The sequence below is a fragment of the Populus trichocarpa genome, chromosome 16 (assembly GCF_000002775.5).
Source record: "Populus trichocarpa isolate Nisqually-1 chromosome 16, P.trichocarpa_v4.1, whole genome shotgun sequence".
Lineage (NCBI taxonomy): Eukaryota > Viridiplantae > Streptophyta > Magnoliopsida > Malpighiales > Salicaceae > Populus > Populus trichocarpa.
In genome coordinates, this window is record NC_037300.2 from 6,464,901 (window position 1) to 6,489,291 (window position 24,391).

Consider the following 24,391-nt stretch of genomic DNA (forward strand, 5'->3'; position numbering starts at 1 on the left):
CCTTATTTCAATACCTTCCAGATGTTTGGTTGGCAATAATGTTTGATGCAGAACAGAAAATTTAATCGATAAAAAAGAAAACCAATCGATAGATAGGGATGAGAAACAAGGTGTTTGCAATGGCGGAGCCATGACACAGCCATTATTCAACCATGCAAACAACAAATCATTCACTTGCGAACCGATCGCAGTTCATGAATCACCCATGGTCCAACCATTGCAAAATATTCGTCTTGCAGTCCCGCAAATATGTTGCTTCTTTTCTTCCACAAATAATCTCAAAAAAATTAATTTGGTTAAATCGATCTGGGGTTTTTTTCACTTTAATTTGTTTTGTGAAGAGAATGTCTTGGAGAGAGAAAGATAGAGTGAGAGTGAGTTTTTTTTTTTTTTTTTTTTTTTTTTTTTTTTTTTATGGTTCCTCATTTGTAATATATTACATTGGAGAGTTTGCAATTGAGAATATATAGTGTAATTCTGGAGACAACAATAAAATAATCAATTCCATGTAATTTTTATATTTTATAAGTATATTTAAAAATATGATAGAGGCTGCGGTTTATACCCCAAAAAACATGAAAAAAAAAGAAGAAAAAATAATTTTTGTGAGTAACATTTATACACAGTTTAATCTTAATTTCTGCTGTATTTTCAAATTAGAAATTAATACAATGAGAACCAAGTTGGAAAACATAATATCGTCAATTTGGATTGAAAGATAAAATTAAAAACAAATAAAACTTTTGCGAAAGACCAACAAGAAAAATTAGAAATCAAAATAATAAGGACCAAATTAGAAAATATAATATTTGTAAATTGGGATTGAAGAATAAAATTAGAAATAAATAAAACTTCTACAAAATGATTATGAACAAAAAATAGAAATCAAACTGTAATTTGTTTGGGAGGAAAGAGAAAAGAAGAAAAATAAAGAAAAGCCCACTATGACAAATCAGACCACTACCAAAGATACACGTCATACTAAAAAGAAAAGGACACGACATTGCTTTTAATGACACGGTGTTGCATAAGCCACCTAAAGTGCACAGATACCTCCCATATACCTGTGGTGTCATATACACACCTACTCTTTTTTATTTATTTAGGAAAATATCAAATTTTCTCCGAGTTGACTTAATAATATTGCAAAAGCCATTGTAAAAATATCAAAAAAAACCCTTGACTCTAGTTTAATTTTTTTTCTTTCAAGGACATTTTATTCATTTCACCGTGCATTTTATTTTATTTTATATATTTGTAAAAATACCAAATTACCCCGTAATTGACATTATAATAACAAAAAACCATTGTGAAAATACAAAAATACCCCTTGATGATAGGTTTAAATTTGTCATTTCCAAGAAAATTTTAGTCGTTTCACTGTGCAATTAAGATGAGAAAAAATTTATTTATCCCCAATCAATTTTATAATGATAAATGAGCCAAGTGAAAAAACCTTCAATGCCTTTGATAGCTATTGTTAGGTTTTTGGCAAAATTTCCGTTACATTGTTCTACTAAACAATATTTTTAAGTGTGGAGCTACGATGTTTTCGTAAAGAGTTTTAGCTTCTTTTAATACTTTTAAATATGCATAGGTGAGAAAGATGTAATGACATTGTTCAGTGTATGCTAGAGTATGCCTACTTTTTATAAAAAAATAATTGAAATTTATTTTTATTTTATATTAATAAAAGAGAAACTGCATACAAGCTTTCTAATGCGAACTCATGGATATAAAGGTTTTGTAACCCGTAATCAAGATAAACACAATCATCGAAAGCTAAAAATCAAGTTTGATAAAAGCATAACACATAAATTACTCAAAACAAAGCACCAACATTATTGGAATAAATCTCCACCAACAATTAGCGAATCACAAACGAGAAGTATAATAAAGATGTCACAAAGACAATTGTTATTCGATAAGTTCAATTCAGTTCGTTAGAGAACTAAAAAATGTGAGTATCCTCTCACACACAAGCAATATACCAGGTGAAACAAAAAACTAAATACAAGCTAAATAACCTTATTTATAATAGGTAAAACATTTTTTAAGTTCAATTCAGTTCGTTAGAGAACTAAAAAATATGAGTATCCTCTCACACACAAGCAATATACCAAGTAAAAAAAAAAAAACTAAATACAAGCTAAATAACCTTATTTATAATAGACAAAACATTTCTTAAACAATTGTGAAAAAAATAACAAAAAATTCTAAATAAAATAAAATAAAATAAAATTCTAAATCAAGTAAAAAACTATTATAAATTTTGGAGAATAGTTTCTAACCTTCTCTCAATACCTTCCCGATGTTTGGTTGCCCATAATGTTTGAGGCAGAACAGAAAATTTAATTGATATAAAAGAAAACCAATCGATAGATAGATAGGGATGAGAAACAAGTTAGAGCTAAATCTTATGTGAATGAACCGTAGTTTGTTTAAATCCAAAACTGAATTAACCATTGTTAGAAACAAGGTGTTTGCAATGGCGGAGCCATGGCACAACCATTATTCAACCATGCAAACAACAAATCATTCACTTGCGAACCGATCGCAGTTCATAAATCACCCATGGTCCAACCATTGCAAAATATTCGTCTTGCAGTCCCGCAAATATGTTGCTTCTTTTCTTCCACAAATAATCTCAAAAAAATTAATTTGGTTAAATCGATCTGGGGTTTTTTTCACTTTAATTTGTTTTGTGAAGAGAATGTCTTGGAGAGAGAAAGATAGAGTGAGAGTGAGTTTTTTTTTTTTTTTTTTTTTTTTTTTTTTTTTTTTATGGTTCCTCATTTGTAATATATTACATTGGAGAGTTTGCAATTGAGAATATATAGTGTAATTCTGGAGACAACAATAAAATAATCAATTCCATGTAATTTTTATATTTTATAAGTATATTTAAAAATATGATAGAGGCTGCGGTTTATACCCCAAAAAACATGAAAAAAAAAGAAGAAAAAATAATTTTTGTGAGTAACATTTATACACAGTTTAATCTTAATTTCTGCTGTATTTTCAAATTAGAAATTAATACAATGAGAACCAAGTTGGAAAACATAATATCGTCAATTTGGATTGAAAGATAAAATTAAAAACAAATAAAACTTTTGCGAAAGACCAACAAGAAAAATTAGAAATCAAAATAATAAGGACCAAATTAGAAAATATAATATTTGTAAATTGGGATTGAAGAATAAAATTAGAAATAAATAAAACTTCTACAAAATGATTATGAACAAAAAATAGAAATCAAACTGTAATTTGTTTGGGAGGAAAGAGAAAAGAAGAAAAATAAAGAAAAGCCCACTATGACAAATCAGACCACTACCAAAGATACACGTCATACTAAAAAGAAAAGGACACGACATTGCTTTTAATGACACGGTGTTGCATAAGCCACCTAAAGTGCACAGATACCTCCCATATACCTGTGGTGTCATATACACACCTACTCTTTTTTATTTATTTAGGAAAATATCAAATTTTCTCCGAGTTGACTTAATAATATTGCAAAAGCCATTGTAAAAATATCAAAAAAAACCCTTGACTCTAGTTTAATTTTTTTTCTTTCAAGGACATTTTATTCATTTCACCGTGCATTTTATTTTATTTTATATATTTGTAAAAATACCAAATTACCCCGTAATTGACATTATAATAACAAAAAACCATTGTGAAAATACAAAAATACCCCTTGATGATAGGTTTAAATTTGTCATTTCCAAGAAAATTTTAGTCGTTTCACTGTGCAATTAAGATGAGAAAAAATTTATTTATCCCCAATCAATTTTATAATGATAAATGAGCCAAGTGAAAAAACCTTCAATGCCTTTGATAGCTATTGTTAGGTTTTTGGCAAAATTTCCGTTACATTGTTCTACTAAACAATATTTTTAAGTGTGGAGCTACGATGTTTTCGTAAAGAGTTTTAGCTTCTTTTAATACTTTTAAATATGCATAGGTGAGAAAGATGTAATGACATTGTTCAGTGTATGCTAGAGTATGCCTACTTTTTATAAAAAAATAATTGAAATTTATTTTTATTTTATATTAATAAAAGAGAAACTGCATACAAGCTTTCTAATGCGAACTCATGGATATAAAGGTTTTGTAACCCGTAATCAAGATAAACACAATCATCGAAAGCTAAAAATCAAGTTTGATAAAAGCATAACACATAAATTACTCAAAACAAAGCACCAACATTATTGGAATAAATCTCCACCAACAATTAGCGAATCACAAACGAGAAGTATAATAAAGATGTCACAAAGACAATTGTTATTCGATAAGTTCAATTCAGTTCGTTAGAGAACTAAAAAATGTGAGTATCCTCTCACACACAAGCAATATACCAGGTGAAACAAAAAACTAAATACAAGCTAAATAACCTTATTTATAATAGGTAAAACATTTTTTAAGTTCAATTCAGTTCGTTAGAGAACTAAAAAATATGAGTATCCTCTCACACACAAGCAATATACCAAGTAAAAAAAAAAAACTAAATACAAGCTAAATAACCTTATTTATAATAGACAAAACATTTCTTAAACAATTGTGAAAAAAATAACAAAAAATTCTAAATAAAATAAAATAAAATAAAATTCTAAATCAAGTAAAAAACTATTATAAATTTTGGAGAATAGTTTCTAACCTTCTCTCAATACCTTCCCGATGTTTGGTTGCCCATAATGTTTGAGGCAGAACAGAAAATTTAATTGATATAAAAGAAAACCAATCGATAGATAGATAGGGATGAGAAACAAGTTAGAGCTAAATCTTATGTGAATGAACCGTAGTTTGTTTAAATCCAAAACTGAATTAACCATTGTTAGAAACAAGGTGTTTGCAATGGCGGAGCCATGGCACAACCATTATTCAACCATGCAAACAACAAATCATTCACTTGCGAACCGATCGCAGTTCATAAATCACCCATGGTCCAACCATTGCAAAATATTCGTCTTGCAGTCCCGCAAATATGTTGCTTCTTTTCTTCCACAAATAATCTCAAAAAAATTAATTTGGTTAAATCGATCTGGGGTTTTTTTCACTTTAATTTGTTTTGTGAAGAGAATGTCTTGGAGAGAGAAAGATAGAGTGAGAGTGAGTTTTTTTTTTTTTTTTTTTTTTTTTTTTTTTATGGTTCCTCATTTGTAATATATTACATTGGAGAGTTTGCAATTGAGAATATATAGTGTAATTCTGGAGACAACAATAAAATAATCAATTCCATGTAATTTTTATATTTTATAAGTATATTTAAAAATATGATAGAGGCCGCGGTTTATACCCCAAAAAACATGAAAAAAAAGAAGAAAAAATAATTTTTATTTTTTAAAAAATATTCAAATGTTTGTCGTTCCATGCATGCAAGGTAAAAGAACAAATAATTTTTATTTTTTTATTCAAATGTTTGTCGTTCCATGCATGCAAGGTAATAAAGACACGTCAGCTATCAGAAAAAAAAAAACAATAACCATAAATGTGTGTAAAGGTGGCATTTATTACCCAGTTGATCGATTAATTTTGAATTTAAATAGATATGAATTATGAAATCAATTAAAATTTTGATTATAATATTTAATTAAATGTCACGGTTTTATCCGCGACATTCAAAACTGTGTCATTTCGATTTTTTTTTTTTATAGCTTTTGTGTTATTTATTTGTATTTTACACAGTAATTGCCTAATTTATCCCTCGATGTCCCTACAAAAGGACAAAATTATTACTTGAGCAATTTCAGCAACTTTCATATACTAAATGACTGTTTTTTTAAAAATAGCATTAAATATGAAAGAAATAGCATTAAAATAAAATAGCATTAAATATTAACAAGGGTAATATAGGAGACAAAATAAATTGAATTTTATTTTTTTAAAATATATGAACTCAATTTATTTATCAATTCAATTTAATTACAATAAAGAATTGATTTAAAAGTATTAATCTAGAATTTAAAATTTTCTTTTATGAATCTGTCACACTTGCTATTCCAATACACTTTGATATTTTGCCTCGTAGCTTAAATATCTTTAAGAACTCAATGCTAGAACTTCACCGAACTTAAGCCGCCTGGTATGTGTTCTTTTTTTTTTTTTTTATTTGTCATTATGTGTCAAATTATTATCCTTTTTCTCATCTTTCACGGATAAAACTAAAAGAAGATTTTTTTGAGCATGATCAGTGAGAATTAAAATTCTGTTTATTTTTATTTTTCAGAAGTGTTTTTTTTTTAATTAAAAATCTTTTATTTTTTTTATTTTAAATTATTTTTTGATATTTTCAGATCATTTTGATGTGTTGATGCTAAAAATATTTTTTTAAAAATAAAAAAAATTATTTTAATGTATTTTTAATAAAAAACACTTTACAAAACATCTTCTACGGACTCCCAAATATCCCAAAATATACTATAAGGAAAAAAAAATCATGTTTAACTCCTTTTTCATTGCTAATGTTATGGCTTACCTTTTTTTATCGTTAAACCTCTATGCCGTCCTTGTTATAATGAAATATTTCTGCTCGTACAATAATAATTTATAATAAAAAATTAAATTTTATTTTCAAGTTTCAAAAGATTCAAATGTTATTATCAGAACTCATGAGAAAATCAACTACAACGGATATATTTTTTAAACAAGACAATATGAGAACAATGCACAATCTCCAATGTCAAGTAAATCTCAACTCTTGAAAAGTCTCACAAAATCCAAAGAAACTGTATTAACACTTGCTTTGAGTTCCATACTAATAAAATATCAAGAGTTGAAATACGATACGTGCAATTAATGGGACGTGAGTGGGTGCCGTGGCTGCTGGTAACGTGTTGTTTTTCGTCACCTACTCCCCCTTCGTCTTACTTGAGGCTCTTCAATGATTATTTTTGTTTAATTAATATAAATTTTCGAATTAATTTGTATGTATTTTTATTAATTTTATGAATTAAAAAGTTAAAAACTATGTAAATATCTAATAATTCTATGATTTGTAAAATTTAATCTAATAATTTTTAAAATATAAATTTAAAATCTAATTAATTAAATTATATCCTTGAATTTTATGAAACTTGAGATCATGGAAGGATGTTCACAATGATGAAACTTGAGATAATGGATGAATGTGTTAGAGAATAATATAAATCATATTCTAAGACCTCACCTAACAGCTTAAACTATTGGGTTGAGATGATTTTTTGACATGGTATCAGAGCCTTGATGACTAAGTAGTCACGGGTTTGAATCTTATCATCCCCATTTATTTGATAAAAATCAAGCACAAGGTAATGTGGACATGTACAAGTTTTAAGTTTAAAGAGTTTTTACTTGAGGAAGTGTGTTAGAGAATAATATAAATAAAACTTTACCTAATAGTTTAAATTATTGAGTTGAGAATTTTTTTTTTTTTTTTTTAACAAATAAGCGTATTCCTTTCGTCATTGCTAAGGTCATCTGATCATGTATCCCTTTCGTCATTGCTAAGGTCATAAACGGCTATATAAACCCAACCCAGACCATTTTGTATCTAGACACGATTCTGTTCCAAATCACCGCTCTTTTGCACCTTTAAAAAAAGGCCACGCACACGCACCTCTAACTGTCACTGCCATGGCTGCTGCTGCGTAAGAAGCCGTAGCTTGCTTTCTCTCAATTCTTCAACTTGTGTTTTGCTGTTTGATTGATCTCTCTCTGTTTTTTTGTTTTGTATTCTGTATTTGAAGTTTGGATAAGAGCGTACCAGAGAAATTGCCCCCATCATTGGATGCGACTGCAGAGCAACCTCCACTATTTGATGGAACTACCAAGTTTGTTTTTTTTCTTTTTCTTTTTTTGTTGCTGTGATTGACAGTAGTAAGAATTTTGTTTCTAAATTAGTTGTTGTTTTTGTTGTGTCTAAGGTTGTATACATGCTACACTTGTCCATTTGCCCATCGAGTTTGGATCACCAGGAATTTCAAGGTCTCTTATCAATCCATTCTGTTCTTTGCTGTCACTTTCCTTTTTTTTTTATATTTATTTTTTCTTCTTGATGGGTGCAGGGATTACAGGACGAGATTAAGCTAGTCCCTCTAATCCTTCAAAATAGGCCTGCTTGGTATTCAGAGAAAGTTTACCCTCCAAACAAGGTCAATACTTCCTTTCTTTATGCTTCATTAATGCTTCCCTTACTGTTATCCGTCACTCATACCCTATTTTTCAAGAAACGATACACTATTCTTTGATTTTTCTTTCTATTTTTGTAGACAATATTGCAGGAGGTCACCAAAGAAAAAAGAAAAAAAACCATGCAATGCATCAGTCTAACAAGTTTCCTGTTAAAAACCCACAGAGTAGGGTTTATAGTTGGGGTAGTATGAGCTGTAATAGCATTGTTTTTGAGGCACTGTCGATTCTGCTTTGTTCTCGTATGGCTCTAGTGAAGTTGTTTATGATGGCTCTCGTAAAATAGTGTGGTCATAAAGCTGATCAATTATAGAATTTAGCCTGATACTTACTAAATTATTGGCCGTTACATCAATTTTTCACTGAATGTTCCTGGAGTATAGTTCTGATTTTTGGAGTAGTACTAATTTGATAGCTAGTTGTATCAAGTGCGTACGGTTGCTGTTTAACCTATGAATTATTTATCATTTCTTGGTTGACTGCAAAACCATTTTTGTTCACAGGTTCCATCACTGGAACACAATGGCAAAATCACCGGGGAGAGTCTTGATTTGATTAAGTATTTAGAAAGCAACTTTCAAGGACCTTCCCTTCTCCCTGAGGTAAGATGCGTATGATTCTCCTGCACTCTTGATGTGAACTCCCAATCAAATTGAAAAAATTAACAAAGTAAGTTACTGTAGGATCCTGCTAAGAAAGAGTTCGCTGAAGAGTTGTTCTCCTACACTGATACATTCAACCGTACAGTGTTTACTTCATTCAAGGGAGACCCGGCGAAGGAAGCTGGTAACTTCAGATTTTCCTCTCTTTCTATGTGTGGTGTTTCATATATAAACTGGACTAACTATAATTAGTAACTTGCTTCAGGTCCTGCTTTTGATCATCTAGAAAATGCTCTGCATAAATTTGGTGATGGGCCATTCTTCCTTGGTCAAGAATTCAGTTTGGTATGTTTTCAGTTAATACCACGAGCACCTTAGCCTGTTCTGTTTGTTGAATTTTTCACCGTATATATATGTTTTCAGAAATATGTATGGTGAATCATTTGCCTTTGCACATTATTTGAGTGTGATATGTTTTATATGTATGTTTAAAAACCATTTGTTCTCAGGTGGACATAGCCTATATCCCATTCGTTGAAAGATTCTGCATCTTCCTGTCAGAAGTGTTTAAGTATGATATTACTGCTGGCAGACCAAAACTGGCAGCTTGGATTGAGGTAATTTGGAACCCATTTTTTCTTCATCTGCCCCCCGTGTTCCATGCTCTTTCACTTTGTTCCTCCCAGATTTACCTGGTTCTGTACTCTTTATCTTTGTCACCGTTTGGTTTAAAGCAGTTTACTGGATCTTCCATCTTGCATGACTTAGATCATGTCTGGTTATTGTGTTGGCCTCTTCTCTAGTGTCTAATAATTAAGCTTACGATGAGCAATCATTTGCTGTTACGCAACTGAACATTTGAGCTGAATGTCCTAGTGCTCCTTATCTTGAACCAGTAGTAAAAAAGAGGCTGAGCTTCTTTTTGGGCTGGAGATTTTGGTTTTGGATGGTAACTTGTCCTTTTATAAATCCAAACGCAGGAGTTGAACAAGATTGAGGCTTACAAGCAGACAAAAACTGATCCAAAAGAGATGGTTGAAGTTTACAAGAAGCGCTTTATGGTAAAGAGTCAAAAACCATCCTGATATGCTTATAATTCATGGAAGTTGTGGTGAAGTAACTGATCACCTCTTTATGTTTGCTTCGCAGGCTTAGAATGAAAATGCCACTACACTGAACAAGGGCCTTGATGTCTCTTAGCTGAAGAAGATTGGTTGTGTTTGTAGGGTTAAGGTGCAGATATATATATATATATATATATATATATATATATATATATATATATATATATATATGATGGTTGATGTTTCATGGTTGGTCTCCACGGGTGTCTACTTATAGCTCTGGTAAATAATGAAGAATAAGCCTCCATTTCATTTTAGTTCAGTGAGCATGTCTGGCTCAGTGTGTTCGCTAGATTTCCAGGATGGTATTACTTTTGCACCTGTTTTTAGGCTGGATGCTGCTAGTACTTTTACTCCAAGCTCTTTGCATGGTGTTTAACGAAATGCTTGTCTTATAGTATGAATATAAAAGCTCCTGGTACTTATGTGATATTGTTGCTCGCCGGAATTTGTTGCTTCCTATTAACAGTTAAGAATCCGAGGCATCCGTGTTCTTCCACAGAAAATAGTTTTGGCGATGATATACCAGGCCTTTCTTATGGGCACTAGAATTAGGTGATAAGAATGATGCTGACAGCATATCAGGTTTAATGAATTTTGCATTTTCTATCTCGAGGATGTTAGGTTATATAATGGAGTGTACTTCTCCGATACATAAACTACAGATAATGACACTCGAATTAACCTTACTGCTACTTACAATAATAGCAATAAACAACATTGTAAAACGTCGGGTTATTGAAGATTTGCATGATATGTAGAATTAATTGAAATATACGTAAGTTAAATCAGATATCTACGCTAATAATAAAAAAAACAACATTATAATCTAAAAAACAAGAAGCCGTGTAAATGGCTTACAAAATTTAAATAATAATCTTATTAGTGAATTTTTTCTATATAAATATTAAGATTATAGAAACATAACTTGATGGACATTGGACTGATGCTGACAAAACTTATCAAGTTAGTTGAATTGTGTACCCGCGCTCTAACACCATTGAAGATCTTCGCCGCTCAAATAGGTGGGTTTTTTTTTTTGTTAAATTAGTACAATAAACATAAAAAAAATTGATGAAATAACACCGCTCGAAAAATGAAATAACATCTTTCTGTTTTTTAGAAACGTAATATTTATTAAATATTACTATTTCCAAGCATGAGATATTTAGTAAATATTGTATTTCTAATTATGATATTATTCCACTAATTTTTTAATTGTTAATTACTCAATTTATCCCAAATGTATACAGAAGATCACACATCAGGACCAAACAAAATTTAAGGGCAATGTCGTGCAACAGACGTAAATGCAGTGGGGGAATTGGCAATGATCTACGTTTCTTTATCTCCATTTCTTATTTTAGAAGCTATACATAGGACCTCTATGATTTCACATCTTATATGTGCATTAGCTTTATGACTCGTAGATTTTTGCTGGTTTGACTGCATTTTATTCCTGTGCATAATTGTCAATTCCTTCTCTGCCTTCCCTTTTTATTTTTATTTTTTTAACCTAGATCATTCTAGGCCTTGAGTCGGTCAAGCTTTTTTATTTTTATTTTTATTTTTTGTTTTTAAATTTATGTTACGTGAAAATTAAAAGAGAAAGCTATGGGCAATAGAAATGGAATTATATGTGTGAAGGATGGAATTAGTGGGAGATCAAGAATGAAAAAAGTTTTTGTCAATGACAACAAAGATGGTTATGTATTTGCTTTAATTAAGACCTCAACATGCACAAAGATAGAGAATATAAAGGCGTGGTAGGCGCATATTAAGATTTTCTAAAATCATGGTGGATGCAATAATTATAACAAAATAAAATTTTTAAATTTTTTATATGCAGTATTTTATTACATTCCAATAAACACAAAAAATTAAAGATATTCAATATGGATATAAAAGTAAAAGAAAAAAAAAGTAATAGAACTCTAAACTAAGTCATCATCGATAATTTTTTATTGAGTAAAACTCATCCATAATCATATATGTTGTGAAGTTCATAGCAATGTCTTTTTCTATATAAATAACTAAATTGCCGGCAAGAAAATCACCATTAATTTTGTTACAAAGCCTTATTTTCACCAACTTCATTGTAAATAAAGCTCGCTCTATGCTTTTGATCATCTAGAAGTTGTCATTGCTCTATATAATTTAGAAAGGGTAGTCAATTTCTAAAACTTTGGATGTTTTGGTACATCAAGCTTATAATATTGCAATTGAAATCTCTAATGAAGTTTCTCTTACTCACTAAAATCTTTAGCTTAAAAGTTTTTAGCCAAATTGTATACATCAACATTGAATGAGTTATAAGAATCACGAGAACATAATGCTGAACTTAAAATAAGAAGCTCAACTCTTTGATCATAAAAACTACCATTTAACTCTTGTAATTAAAAGTCAATTGCAGTTACAAATATATCAACTTTAAAATGATGTTCAAAAGTTATGAGAATTTCATTTTGATGATGATACTTGCCACACACTCTTGTATATTGTGCTTTCAAATCAAGAATATCAATCTCATTTTATACACAAAACTCTTTGACATTTTGAAGAAAAGGTTCTAATCCATCATTATGTAACTTTTGAATCAATGACTCTGTAGATGAAATTAAACTTATGACATTAACAATGTCTTGATCTTGTTGCTGCAAAGCTTGACATAAAACATTAGTAATTCTCATAATTTGTTTTTATCAAATGCAATATGAAAACAAATTCAAAAGATGTTAATGCCAAATAAACTCTTTCTGTATCACCTCATCGAAAATAATTTGCTCCATCTTTAGAGATAGTATTGATAACTTTATAAGTTGCACTAAACATCCTTAAAAAGCTACAAATTAATTGAAAATAAGAACTCCATCGAGTATCGCCAAGTCATTGTAAGGGACCAACTTGGATTGCTCATTTTCATGTTTTTATTTCATCTTTTGCAATTTTATTGCTTGAGAAATTTGCAACTCATCATTTATTTTACATGAACTAACAACAATATTAATAATAGAAGTCAAACTTGAAAAAAATTGATGGACAAGTTTTACTTCTCTAGAGGCAATAACAAGAGCTAATTGTAACCTATGAGCTAGACAATGTACATAATAAGCAAAATGACAATCTTTAAGAAACAAAGCTTGAAGTTTATTCCACTTACCTTACATATTGCTTACACCATCATATTCTTAAACTCGAATATGTTCTACAAGAAGATTGTAACGAGATAGAACATTGCACACCTCTTGTTTTAGAGTTAATGTCATGGTGTCTTTCACATGCACAACATAGAAAAAATGCTCCTGAATAAAACCATCTTTGTCAACAAATCATAAGATAATTGCCATTTGTTTCTTTTTTGCTTTATCTCTAGTTTCTTCAATAATTATACAAATTTTGACTCCTCAATCTTATCACAAATCACCCTTCATATATTGTTAGCAAAGATACGTACTCAAATATCTTTTTGAATTCCATGAGAAGTATATTTAGCATTTTGATGGGGATTATTTTTTAGAACAAGCCCACCAAGCTTATCATTATGACTTCCTATGAGGTTCAAGAGTTCAATGAAATTACCTCAATTTTTTAAACCATGTATTTCATCGTGGCCTCTAAAGGCACATACTTGGAAAGCTAGCCATCAAAAGATATCAATCTAAGGCGTAGACAATTATTCTCAACTTCTTGTGATGCTCTTTTATCTACCAAGTTGTGAATATTTTGTGATTGACTCATTAAATCTTCACAACATTTCATTGTAATTCTATGTGGTGAGTTGTAATATCCCACATCGGCGGGTGAGGGTTTGGTAGCTGGCTTTATTAGTAGTGTTGGTTGCTAACATGTTGTACGCGTTTTGGGGCGTCAGGCTCAGAAGTGGGCTCACGTCACCAGGAACAAAACCGTGAGGGTGGTAAGGCCCAAAGCGGATAATATACAACATGTTGGGCCGGGCTGTTACATTGGTATCAAAGCCGACCTTACTGGCTGTCTGATTGTGCTGACGGGGTCGTCGGGCTCCTTAAGGGAGGTGGATTGTAATATCCCACATCGGCGGGTGAGGGTTTGGTAGCTGGTCTTATTAGTAGTGCTGGTTGCTAACATGTTGTACGCGTTTTGGGGCGTTAGGCTCAGAAGTGGGCTCGCGTCACCAGGAACAAAACTGTGAGGGCGGTAAGGCCCAAAGCAGACAATATACAACATGTTGGGCCGGGCTGTTACATGAGTTCTCCTTCTTAACATGACTCAATAAAGGACAATAAATCCCATCATTTACCATCCTCCAATTAACAAAGACTATGAATACAAAAGCATCTGATCCTACTTGTTGTCTTACCAAAAAGGCAGCAAGGTAGACAAAATATAACTTTCACTACATTTAAGTACTCTAGTCAACTAAAAAATGCTTTAAACCAAGAAGTATGAAATCAACGATGGTGATTCTCATCTTTTGAAAAAGAATACCTTGAATGCATAGGTTGGAATTGACGGCTTTAAGATATGCACAACAAATTTCTATTTCTTTGGTTAATATGAATATCCCATATCATTAATTAGACGTAATTAGATCACATTCCAAAGAAGTAACATTCATTTCTTCAGAATGAATTCTTTGGTTTTTAGATTGGCATTCATCGAGTTCCTCAAATTCAGGAGTTATTTCGTCAAGATTTCGAGGAGTAGTCATGTTTGAAGTAGAAGTTACAACAAATACATTGTTACCTAGGAGATCAACATCTAATTTCTTAAAAAAAAAAAGTCTAGAGCTCTTCGTTGCCACATCTCTACGCTTAAAACTTCAATATAGAGTGAACCTAAAAAATATCATTACAATTAGTTCAAGAATTAATCTTGTAGATAAGTAGATTAATCAAAATAAAAAATAAAACAATGTGCTTATTTCAAAAGTAAACCTAAAACAAATGCCTAATAAAAACAGTGAATTGTATGATTTCAAATATACATGCTCAAGTTTGATTGACAAGTACTCCATGATGTTTGATTAACTCAACATCTAAACATATCACCATACTTACAAGTATAGGAAAAGAAACAAAATAAATAAATAAATCAAATGACTACATGCAGTAAGATGTAGATCTTTACATATGTCCACCAAGTTTCCAAGCTACAAATCCTCCGAATTAATAAAAACAAAAGAAAGGTTATAGGTGCGACTGAAAAACAAATTACCATATCCACAAGATTTTTTGAGAAAATCAAAATTAAACCAAATATCAAGATATTAAATCTTTGAGAAAATTAGAAAATAAACAAAACATAGAAAGGAGAGCCACTTACAGAGTTATAGTCGCTGAGCCTGAGTTGCAGAAAAAAAATCCAGAAAGGGAGAGACCTCGTAGTGGAGTCTGTAGAAAATTAAGAGAACAAAAGAAATTAAATAGTCTTTTCATCGTTTTCTTTTGTATTTTTAAATTACTTTAATGTTAGTGTGCTGCTCCTGCACTAATATTGTTAGTGTTGAGGATGATTGACAGTGTGATAGCGGTTGTTTTTTAAATAATTTTTTGTGTTGAAATGTATGCTGATGATGTTTTTTTATTTTTTAAAAATTATTTTTGACATCAGCACATCAAAACGTAAAAATCATATTAAATTTTAATAAAAAAAATTAAAGTTTTTGGGAACGCGTTCCCAAACATGTTCTTAATGGCAAATACGGATGCAACTTACAGGTTATAAAAAATTAAAAGATAAAAATTACTATTACAATCATATAGTTAATTTACTTGTGCTCTATCATCGTGGGTTGGATGAAATGTTAATTTCAATAGCAAAAACAAGTATTTTCAGGCACTATTAATATTTTAATGAATTTCAATCAAAACTAAAGATGATTGAGCTATTCTCTGACTTGAGTTTTAAACTAAACTGGATTGTAGTTGCCTTTTTATAACTTGGAATCAAAACATGGCTCGATCGAACTAGTAAAAGTCTAAAAAAAATTCAACTTGATTCTAAAAAAAAATAAAGGCGACGACATTTTAACATTGTTTTTAAATATTAAGACGATTATGTTGTCCCGGGTTAACACTCCAAACACATTACTCATTTGGGTCTAACAACTTTAATTTTTTAAAATTATCTTTCTATTTAACTACTCACTAGTAAAAATAGGCGTGCAAAAGAAAGGAAAGTAATCGAATAGTTTTTTTTTAAAAGAAATAAAAACATCATGAAAGGTTGTAATAAAAAACATTTATGAATATAATAAAAAAAGCTATGATCTTAGTAAAAAAAAGTAAAAAATGAATGATATTCAATACAAAAATCTCAAATAAATTTTTAATCAATCAATTTTAATGAACTTAAATTAAAATTCAAAGAAAAAATAATAATAAAGAACAAAACAGGTGTGGCAAATGGGCCTGAGTGTTTGGCTCATAAACAAGGAGGCTAAGGATTGCATACCAAACCTATTTTTTTTTTTATGTTCCTATCTAAAAAAAAAGATGATATGTCAAGAGCTGACCATTAGAGATATGGTAAAAAAAATCAAGCAGTGTCTTTTTCAACCTCAAAAATTATTTCCAACCTATTTTAATATAAAAGTACCTAAAAAAAATTAGAACCTCAATGAACCAATTTCTTAGCCCAAAACATCCAAAAATTGGTAAAATAAAATACAAAATTAAGCCAATTTTTTTCTTTATCAATCCAATTTATTTTTTCTGGTACGATGAGAGACAAAAAACACCTCGAAGAAATTTTTTTCGTGAGATGAAACCTATGAACACTAAGAATAACTCATTTGATCGTCGAAACGTGACCAACTAGTGACTTTCTCTCTCCTTTCTTGTTTTTCGATGATCACATATTTATTTTCTCTATCTCATGGATTAAAACATAAACAAAATAAAGTTTTGGACCAAAATATAAAAACCTCAAAAAACAAAGATTAAAAATAAAATGTAAAAAACTTTGGGGACCAAAAAAGTAAAAAATACCCCTTAGATACAATTGAAAAAAAGAAAAAGAAGCTTGGATTTTGCTTTAGCATTAATTTTAGTGCCCTTGAGTCTTAATTATGTTTTATAAAAAAAAATTGAATTTGACTTTGCCAATTCAAGCATCAATTTATTGTCGAAATTTTTTTATGAAATTAACTAAAATAAATTATCAAGTTTAATTTTAAATAAATTAAATGTGAAAGTATCATATTGAAAAAATATTTAAGCAATCATGAAAAAATATTATTGTGTTTGATACGTTAGAATATGTTCTACCACTCGAGGCATATTATTCTCATACACCTTTGCTGGAGTCTTGTGGCTATAGAACTTCTTCTGACTTGCCTCCTAGGTGTATAGGCCTATAAAACTCTAGACATCCTTTGTCATAGTTAATTTTGGATCAAATTCAATTAATCATACATAGCCTGCATGGTTATATCAACTACTATAATATGGTTATAATAAGTCTTGTTCGTGACGATGGTTATATCAACTATTCTAGACATTCTCATTTAGCTCATTTTATCTTCTTTTTTTAGTCCATTCAGAAGCTTATTGGTGAGTTTTGCTTGCACATTTGTCTATGGATGTGAAATTGAAGATAACCTCTATTCAATATGGAATTTCTGACGATGTTCTTTCATCTTTTTATTGTCAAATTGGGTGTTTGCGTATAGAGTGTTTAGTGATTTGTCTCGTGACTTATCTAGAAAGATTTACCTTGAAAAGTTGAAGCGTAGCCCGCCATTGTAGGGTAACAATGCTCGTAGCTCTCTGCAATGCAAGAGTGTTTAATTTGTGCCTGCATAAAAGTTAAGATGCTTAACTTGTAAGAAAATTTAACCGTGGTTAGCTTTATGCGTGAGTGTTGATTTCTGTACAAGATCATTGATGTCAGTGAAAAAAAGAAAGAGAAAAATATGGAGAGACGAGTAAAAATTGACAAAGGGCCCAGACGACCAGGTGTTTCTCCTAATATATATATATATATATATATATATATATATATATATATATATATATATATATCAGCTGGAAACGTGATGGGGATTGATATTTCGAAAGCAAAATATAGCTACTAAGATTTGTGATGTACAAGAGCAGTTCTGGTCATGAATATATCAAAAAACGCTGGCCTTGTTAATGCCCCAGCTAGCTAGACAGTGGCTAAGGAAAAGAATCAGTTCTTTTCTTTCAGTAATTCCATGGCAGCAACATTTCATTGTTGGCGTGTGCTTAAGAACTGCTGTACTATAATCCAACACTACATCTTCACATCCTATTCAGCCTTAGCATATTCTTTGTAGGTCTACAAGCAATGAAATCAGAATGAGCAAGTGCAATTGAGAAAAGTATCAAAATATTTATGCGCCTGAAAATTGTTAGACTTCCTTCGAAACTTATTCTGAAGCTAAACAGGCGTATATATTACACAGGATTAGCCAAGGCAATAACTGAGAGAGAGGGAAATGTACTCGTAAGCTTAAGATAGGCCAGCAAGGATAATGAAAACGAGACAGCCATTTCGATATTAATCCTCGTCACCAACACAAAACCGGCACCACGAAGAAGCCTCCAGAACTGAAACTGCTATGTTCTTGTTTTTTATTGTCTATTTGCTTGTGTTATTTAGCTTCTTGTGCGCTGAACTCTTTTTGATATCTGGGACAGAACAAGCATCGAGATTTCGCCCATCCATGGTTGAGATCACAGCTTGTCTCTACTAGGAGGTGCCTGTAGATCAGGGTTCAAAGGCTGTATATTTGTACTCTTCAGAGGCATCTCATGGTTATGTTTTCCTTCATATGTTGTAATAAAAGCTTTTGGATCGTCTGATGCTCTTTCCACATGCTTGCGCACATTGCATTTGAGACTAGTACATCTATAGTAACTCCTGCAAGATGGATTTAAAATGTGTTGTGAGCAAAATTCGAGGAAAAAAAAGAGTTTTCACAAGCAAAAAAAAAAGCAACAAATTCATTAATATACTGTAAAACATTAGGATAATGTGTTATCCTCAATTCAAATTTCAAAGATATTAGGTGGGGAACAATCAGTCAGAAACAACTTAACTGTAGCAGTTATACGAGTACCTAAATGCTAAATCAATGTTGCAAATATGCTGGATTCATGAAATATTGCAAAACAACCAAAAACGTTTGTCTTCATAAGGTTTTTAAAGGCCGCATTAAACATTGAATCAGAGAAGCAGAAAATCAGCATGCAATACATATCTCAAGCAAGTCTAATGTCTCAACCTGGGATATGGATTCCCCCTTACAATCTTCTGCCCATATTTTCTCCAGCGAAAACCATCCCCCAAAATCTCAGAATCTGTGGAACTTTGCACCACTACACGGGGCTCCTGAACGCCCTCCCCTGATATGCCACCTTTATTGGATTGTATCCCAGCTTTCCTAAAAGAAAAATTAATATATGTCCATTACATAAGAACCAAGAAGATAATTTCAAGGGTGATGTGTATAGTAAAATTAAAAAGCCATCAGGCCATGACAAAAGCTTATTGGATTCATGTAATGAGGTAAGGGTGAGAAGGGCTGGAGGAAGAAGCAAATATAAGCTGATATAAAACCAACTTGGATTATTCCTTGAGATGATCCGACTCAGCACAAAGCAACAAAGTGAACGTGAATTCATTTCTTTTTAACGATGAGGTGAACCTCTATAGTAGCTGATTTTCAAATCTATTCATGAGTGTTCTATGTCTTACCTTCTTTTATTTCTAGGTTCATCATCGTCTCCCTCCAATCCCTTGCTTCCATCATTACATTCCCCATTGAGACCACATGAGTTATCAGAAGTTCCCGCACCAGCATTAATTGATCCAGTTCCAGCACGATCACAAGATGGCGGAGGTTTACCCTGGTAAATTGAATGCACCTGTAATCCTGTTTCGATCTGATTTTCCTCTCTACCTTCAGAGCCTTCATTTCTTTCAATGAGTTGATTACTCCATAAGGGAGTGGTGTACCTATCTTGAGCATTGCTATCAGATACAGCTCCTAGTCCTTGTGTTCCTGATGAGTTGCGCTTAGGAGGCTGAGGCTTTGAATGGTTGTGTTCCCCTTTGTAGACAATTTCTGCAATTTGCCCATCAAATGATCTTTCGACCTTCTTTTTCACCGGACAATTTGGATAGGTGCACTTGTAGTAACTCCTCGGATATTCACTTCCTTTTACTTGCTTTTGCCCATATTTCCTCCAATTATAACCATCATATGAAGCCCTGTCCCCGTTAGATGCATGTGATAAAGCTTTTGGATCCTCCTGATTCTGAGATGTCAACAATACTGCATGGGATGGAATATTCTGATGAAGATTTGAGGTTAGCTGGGATGAGAAATTTTGTTTATTTTGTTTTGGACACTGAGGGCGAGCCTCAACTGATTGTAGCATTTGCTGTGAATTGGTATTGAAGTTCCCCTGGTCAAAAGAAATTCTTGCATCAACATATGAAGAACAAAAATACAACAACCAGTTGCCAGATTACCATGGCAGAAGAAGTTACAACTGGTGGTAGAATTTTGCCACTCACCATACTCGCCAGTAGAGAAACAGTTGCCTTCGACACAAACTTTGCCTGTGGTTTATATATGACAGTGGTTTTGCTATCAGTACTTGAAACTCTATTAGATGAATTGCTAAGTGTTGTTCCAGAGAGTTCAACCTGAAAGTGTCCAAGAACATAAGGATCAGAAAGCAAGAATTCATTGTGGAGAGAGCATTCAGAAGAGCTATGTGATCACCTGGGAAGAAACCAATGCACCTGGAGCACGATTCACTGTTGGCCTAAACCTCAAAGTTTTTGGTCTAATGGCAGCAACTGCCATTTCAGAACAATCAGTAGAGGGTGAAGTATTGATGGCACCCGCAAGCAACTCTGAGAAAGATCTAAACTTGGAGCAACTAGGCCTGGAAGCTACTGGTTTAGCTATAACCACCCTCTCTGATTCCTTGATCTCCATTTTCAATAAATATCTGGAATGTTAATTACATTTTACTGGTAAACGTGTAAGAAACGGCCATTTCAAGATCAAGGGAGCTTGGAAGTCCTATCTTTTGAACCTCAATCCACATTCAACAGGATGTAACAAAAGCTGCAGAGATGGAAAGTTGATTTGTAGACACTAAGAAATCGCTTCTGTTGGCTGGGACAACCTCTCAGACCTGCATTATACTGGGATTATATTAATGGCAAGTATAAAATGAAGACTACATTTACAAGGAGGAAGAATAGAGCAATGCCATAAATTACTAGTCCTATAAAATCTCTCTGCAGCTCTTGATTATTCATTTCCATTACTAATGTTTTATGCGAGTGGAACAACATAGGGATAATTACCCAAAAAACTCCACAGTAAACGATTCCTTTCCAATCAAAACATGAATGACAAGTGACCGAAGAAAAAAGAAAAAGAAAAAAACAATTTGCAGAGGACCTCAGCAAGTAAAACATTCGCAAAATCCAACACTCACAACAAAAAAAATTGCGGGTGGATTGGATGAGCAATGTCCAACACAATTATTAAATATAAAAGAATCTCTAAGAAATCCCTCTGAAAGATCAGGACTTCAAAATGTCGTTGAATAAAACTTTGGTCTCTGGTTGCATAAAAAAAATATAAATAAATTCTTTTCATTCTCCTTAGAACTTCTTGTGCATTGCTAGAGCAATGCTTTCCATCAACATAAAGTAAACTTCAGGTAAAAGTTTTGCGGCGACTGCCGAATTATTGTTATGTTAAGAAAATAAGCTTCAATTTGCAATTTTACTCGCTACAATTAGACTGTATCATTTAGTTACTCTTGATATTCCACTAATGACCATGGATCATCTGGGCATGGGTGCGCTCACAATCTCTAGGTTCTCAAATCTGTCAAATTTACAACCAGCTTTCGTTCTTTTTCTTGAGAAAAAGAAAGAAAAATCCCCTATTCAACAGAGAAGGATAAAGGACCCAAAAAGATAAGACCTTTTCTACAAGCACTGCCCAAAAGAAATTACAATAGTATTCGACTATTGTAATGAAAGTATCATTAAAACCAGTGTAGTTTCTAACACTAAATAAATATTTAAGAAAAAATATGCATAGCCAGAAATTAGTACTTAAAGGGTATGCAGAAAAGATTCAAACCCCAGAACAAAGAACATGAACACAAACCATAGACTGGCTTTAGCTAAAAGAAGGCAAACAAGAGAGAGGAAGTGGAAACTAACCAGAAAGGGAATAAGTAAGAGCTAGTAAGGAGTTTCTATGCTTCCACAAGATCTCATTTACTACTATCTCAGTTCATAACATTATTCAATCTATAACCCTGCATTTGCAGAACCAAGAATTTTGTGAGAAAACTATCTAACTTTTAAAGAAACTGGAAAACGTTATACATAATGAGAGAACTTGACCTTGGAAACAAGAAATCTTCTACACAATTCAACACATGAACAGTTATTCTTTCAGCTTATATTACTAGAGATCTAGTATAATCGCCTTGTCTTTTTATTCTACCACTTTTACTCGGCTAAAAACACAATTTTCTGTCTAGTTTTTGAATAGCTAGCTAACAAGGTAGTTGAACACAATGAACAGTTCCCTTATTAGAAAGCTATGAGAGAGGGAGGGGGGTTAATTTGTTTCTTCTGCAAGTACACTGTGTGGCAATTTGGGCACAAGAAGAAGTTGTTGCAGGAAGGAAAATGCGGGGAATCCCAACTAACTTTTTATTACTCATATATTATTTTCGGAGTATACACAGTTTTTTTATATATATATATATAGTTTCTGACAACATTTAGCATTATGGAATTGTCGCATGGTGATTTGATTGGTTCTTTAGTTTGATGTTTATTTTATGGATTATGTTTTATTTTAAGAGGGTTTTGTGTAGTGAAGAGAATCGGCTCGATACTATAGAGCTGATGGTACTGCCAACTACCTGTCTCCATTTTCTGCTTTGACTATTCGCTGTTTGCTCCATCTCCAAGGCTTACCTGCTTCGAATAAAACTTGCAAAGCCCACTTTCATCCATGGAGTGTGTAATCCACTTGATGCTGACCTCGTGGAATGGGACTTTTCTTTACTCTAAACTCCTCGGACTGCAAATCTTATATCTAGCCAGATGTGCCGCTGAATCACTGGTTAGTTTTTGGCACGTGTTAGTGGTCCCAGTGTTTCTGGTGTAATTTAAGACTATTTTCCCGTATCTACCATGCATGTCTCGACTGATTCAGCTTAGCAGAGTTCGGGTTCGTGTTGTGATATCATTTGTCCTTGGTTTATGGCAATTATACCTTAAAATTTTGATCCTACGTGAGTAAAAGTGGGATTCTTTGAATTACATGTGGATGCTGTTTATCAGAGAGTTTGAAGTATCCTACGTTTCCCGTTTTTCCCAACCCCCCAGAAAAAAAGGGGATTAAAATCCAATGTTAATTCTTTTCCTTTTTCTTTGAACTGCGAGAGAGGAGGGGAAGGAAAGCCAACTACCAAAACCCTTTTACGCAGCCGACGCCCTGATCCAAGCATATATGTTGGGTCTAACGACGAGCAAGTTGGACTTTTGAAAGCTGGCACAGAGCAACAATTTGTAGGCAAAAATCTCCACGTATAGAACTTGTTTGGGAACACCGCGCGTGTATCTAGAAATGAAAACACTTTCAACAATACCAAACCCACTGCCGATACTTATTTTGATCCAGGCATTATCTTTGATAAATACATGTTAAGGCAATTGAAATCAATGCCCTAGTCATGTTAAACAACTTTTTTTATATATATAATTTATTTTTTCTTCAATTAAATAATCAACTTTAAATATATTCTTTCATCTCAATCACATTTCCTTACCAATACATCTCTTTATTGTTTTAATGAAAGCCTTTTTTAATTTACAAGCACTTTGTTTAAATAAATAGCTACCATGATCTCAACAACAAATCATAAAAAAAAACTATAGAAACAATGTTTCAATATTTTATATGTGACTGAAGGGGAAAAAAAAAGAAATATGATAAAATCATGACAAAAGTCAATTAAAAGATTTAAAGAACATAAAACTTTATTTTCATTGAACATTCTTTAGCCGTTTTAATTTTTTTTGCCATGCTAGGCACATAATAATTGAAAAATAAATTGTTAATACTCTAAAAAACCATGATATTATTTAAGAACCTGACAAAATTGAACAATAATTTAAATATCATGTTAACTATAATTTTTTTTATATTGCATTTCAATTAAAAAAAACTTGCAAAATAAAACAATGAAAAGGGACTAGTGCATGGGCTATATACATTAGGCCCGCATGCCTAGTCTTATTAAAGAAGGTTCATCATGCATGGGTTTTAGCATGCTAAGCTCGCACGCTTGAAACTTTTTTTTTTCTAAAGTGCAGATGAGATATCATTTAACTTATAATTGTTTTTTAAAATAAACTAGATGAATTTTCGTCTAATTACCCAAATCTCAGTTAGCATAGAAGTGGTCAAAAAATCGAGCT

General features: G+C 31.9%; 2 protein-coding genes and 1 long non-coding RNA gene across 5 annotated transcripts; 2 read left to right on the forward strand and 1 right to left on the reverse strand.

Annotated features, from left to right (window-relative positions):
* Positions 1 to 366: 366 nt before the first annotated feature.
* Positions 367 to 5,148, forward strand: LOC127904454 (uncharacterized). The gene is made up of 3 exons (XR_008057654.1): positions 367 to 417; positions 2,749 to 2,787; positions 5,118 to 5,148. It is a non-coding gene; the product is annotated as an uncharacterized LOC127904454 (long non-coding RNA).
* A 2,318-nt stretch (positions 5,149 to 7,466) lies between these two features.
* On the forward strand, positions 7,467 to 10,325 carry LOC7467597 (glutathione S-transferase L3). The gene is made up of 10 exons (XM_024587517.2): positions 7,467 to 7,628; positions 7,728 to 7,811; positions 7,905 to 7,965; positions 8,046 to 8,132; positions 8,673 to 8,771; positions 8,853 to 8,955; positions 9,037 to 9,116; positions 9,281 to 9,388; positions 9,752 to 9,832; positions 9,921 to 10,325. Exons 1-10 carry the CDS (start codon positions 7,615 to 7,617, stop codon positions 9,924 to 9,926), a joined length of 723 nt encoding a protein of 240 aa, XP_024443285.1. The 5' UTR covers positions 7,467 to 7,614; the 3' UTR covers positions 9,927 to 10,325.
* A 7,603-nt stretch (positions 10,326 to 17,928) lies between these two features.
* On the reverse strand, positions 17,929 to 22,625 carry LOC7465288 (WRKY transcription factor 44). Of its 3 annotated transcripts, XR_002978372.2 has the most exons (8): positions 22,298 to 22,625; positions 22,112 to 22,209; positions 20,640 to 21,060; positions 20,429 to 20,560; positions 19,604 to 20,316; positions 19,131 to 19,289; positions 18,348 to 18,766; positions 17,929 to 18,181 (listed from the first exon to the last, which is right to left on the reverse strand). XR_002978372.2 is itself a non-coding variant. In XM_024587515.2 (7 exons), the coding sequence occupies exons 3-7, from the start codon at positions 20,856 to 20,858 to the stop codon at positions 18,580 to 18,582; spliced, it is 1,410 nt and encodes a 469-aa protein (XP_024443283.1). In that variant the 5' UTR covers positions 20,859 to 21,060; positions 22,112 to 22,209; positions 22,298 to 22,625; the 3' UTR covers positions 18,216 to 18,579. The 3 variants fall into 3 exon arrangements, 2 of the variants coding, with proteins under 2 accessions (XP_024443283.1, XP_024443284.1); XM_024587515.2 differs by lacking the exon at positions 17,929 to 18,181 and having other exon boundaries at positions 18,216 to 18,766; XM_024587516.2 differs by lacking the exon at positions 17,929 to 18,181 and having other exon boundaries at positions 18,216 to 18,766; positions 20,640 to 21,070.
* Positions 22,626 to 24,391: the final 1,766 nt, after the last annotated feature.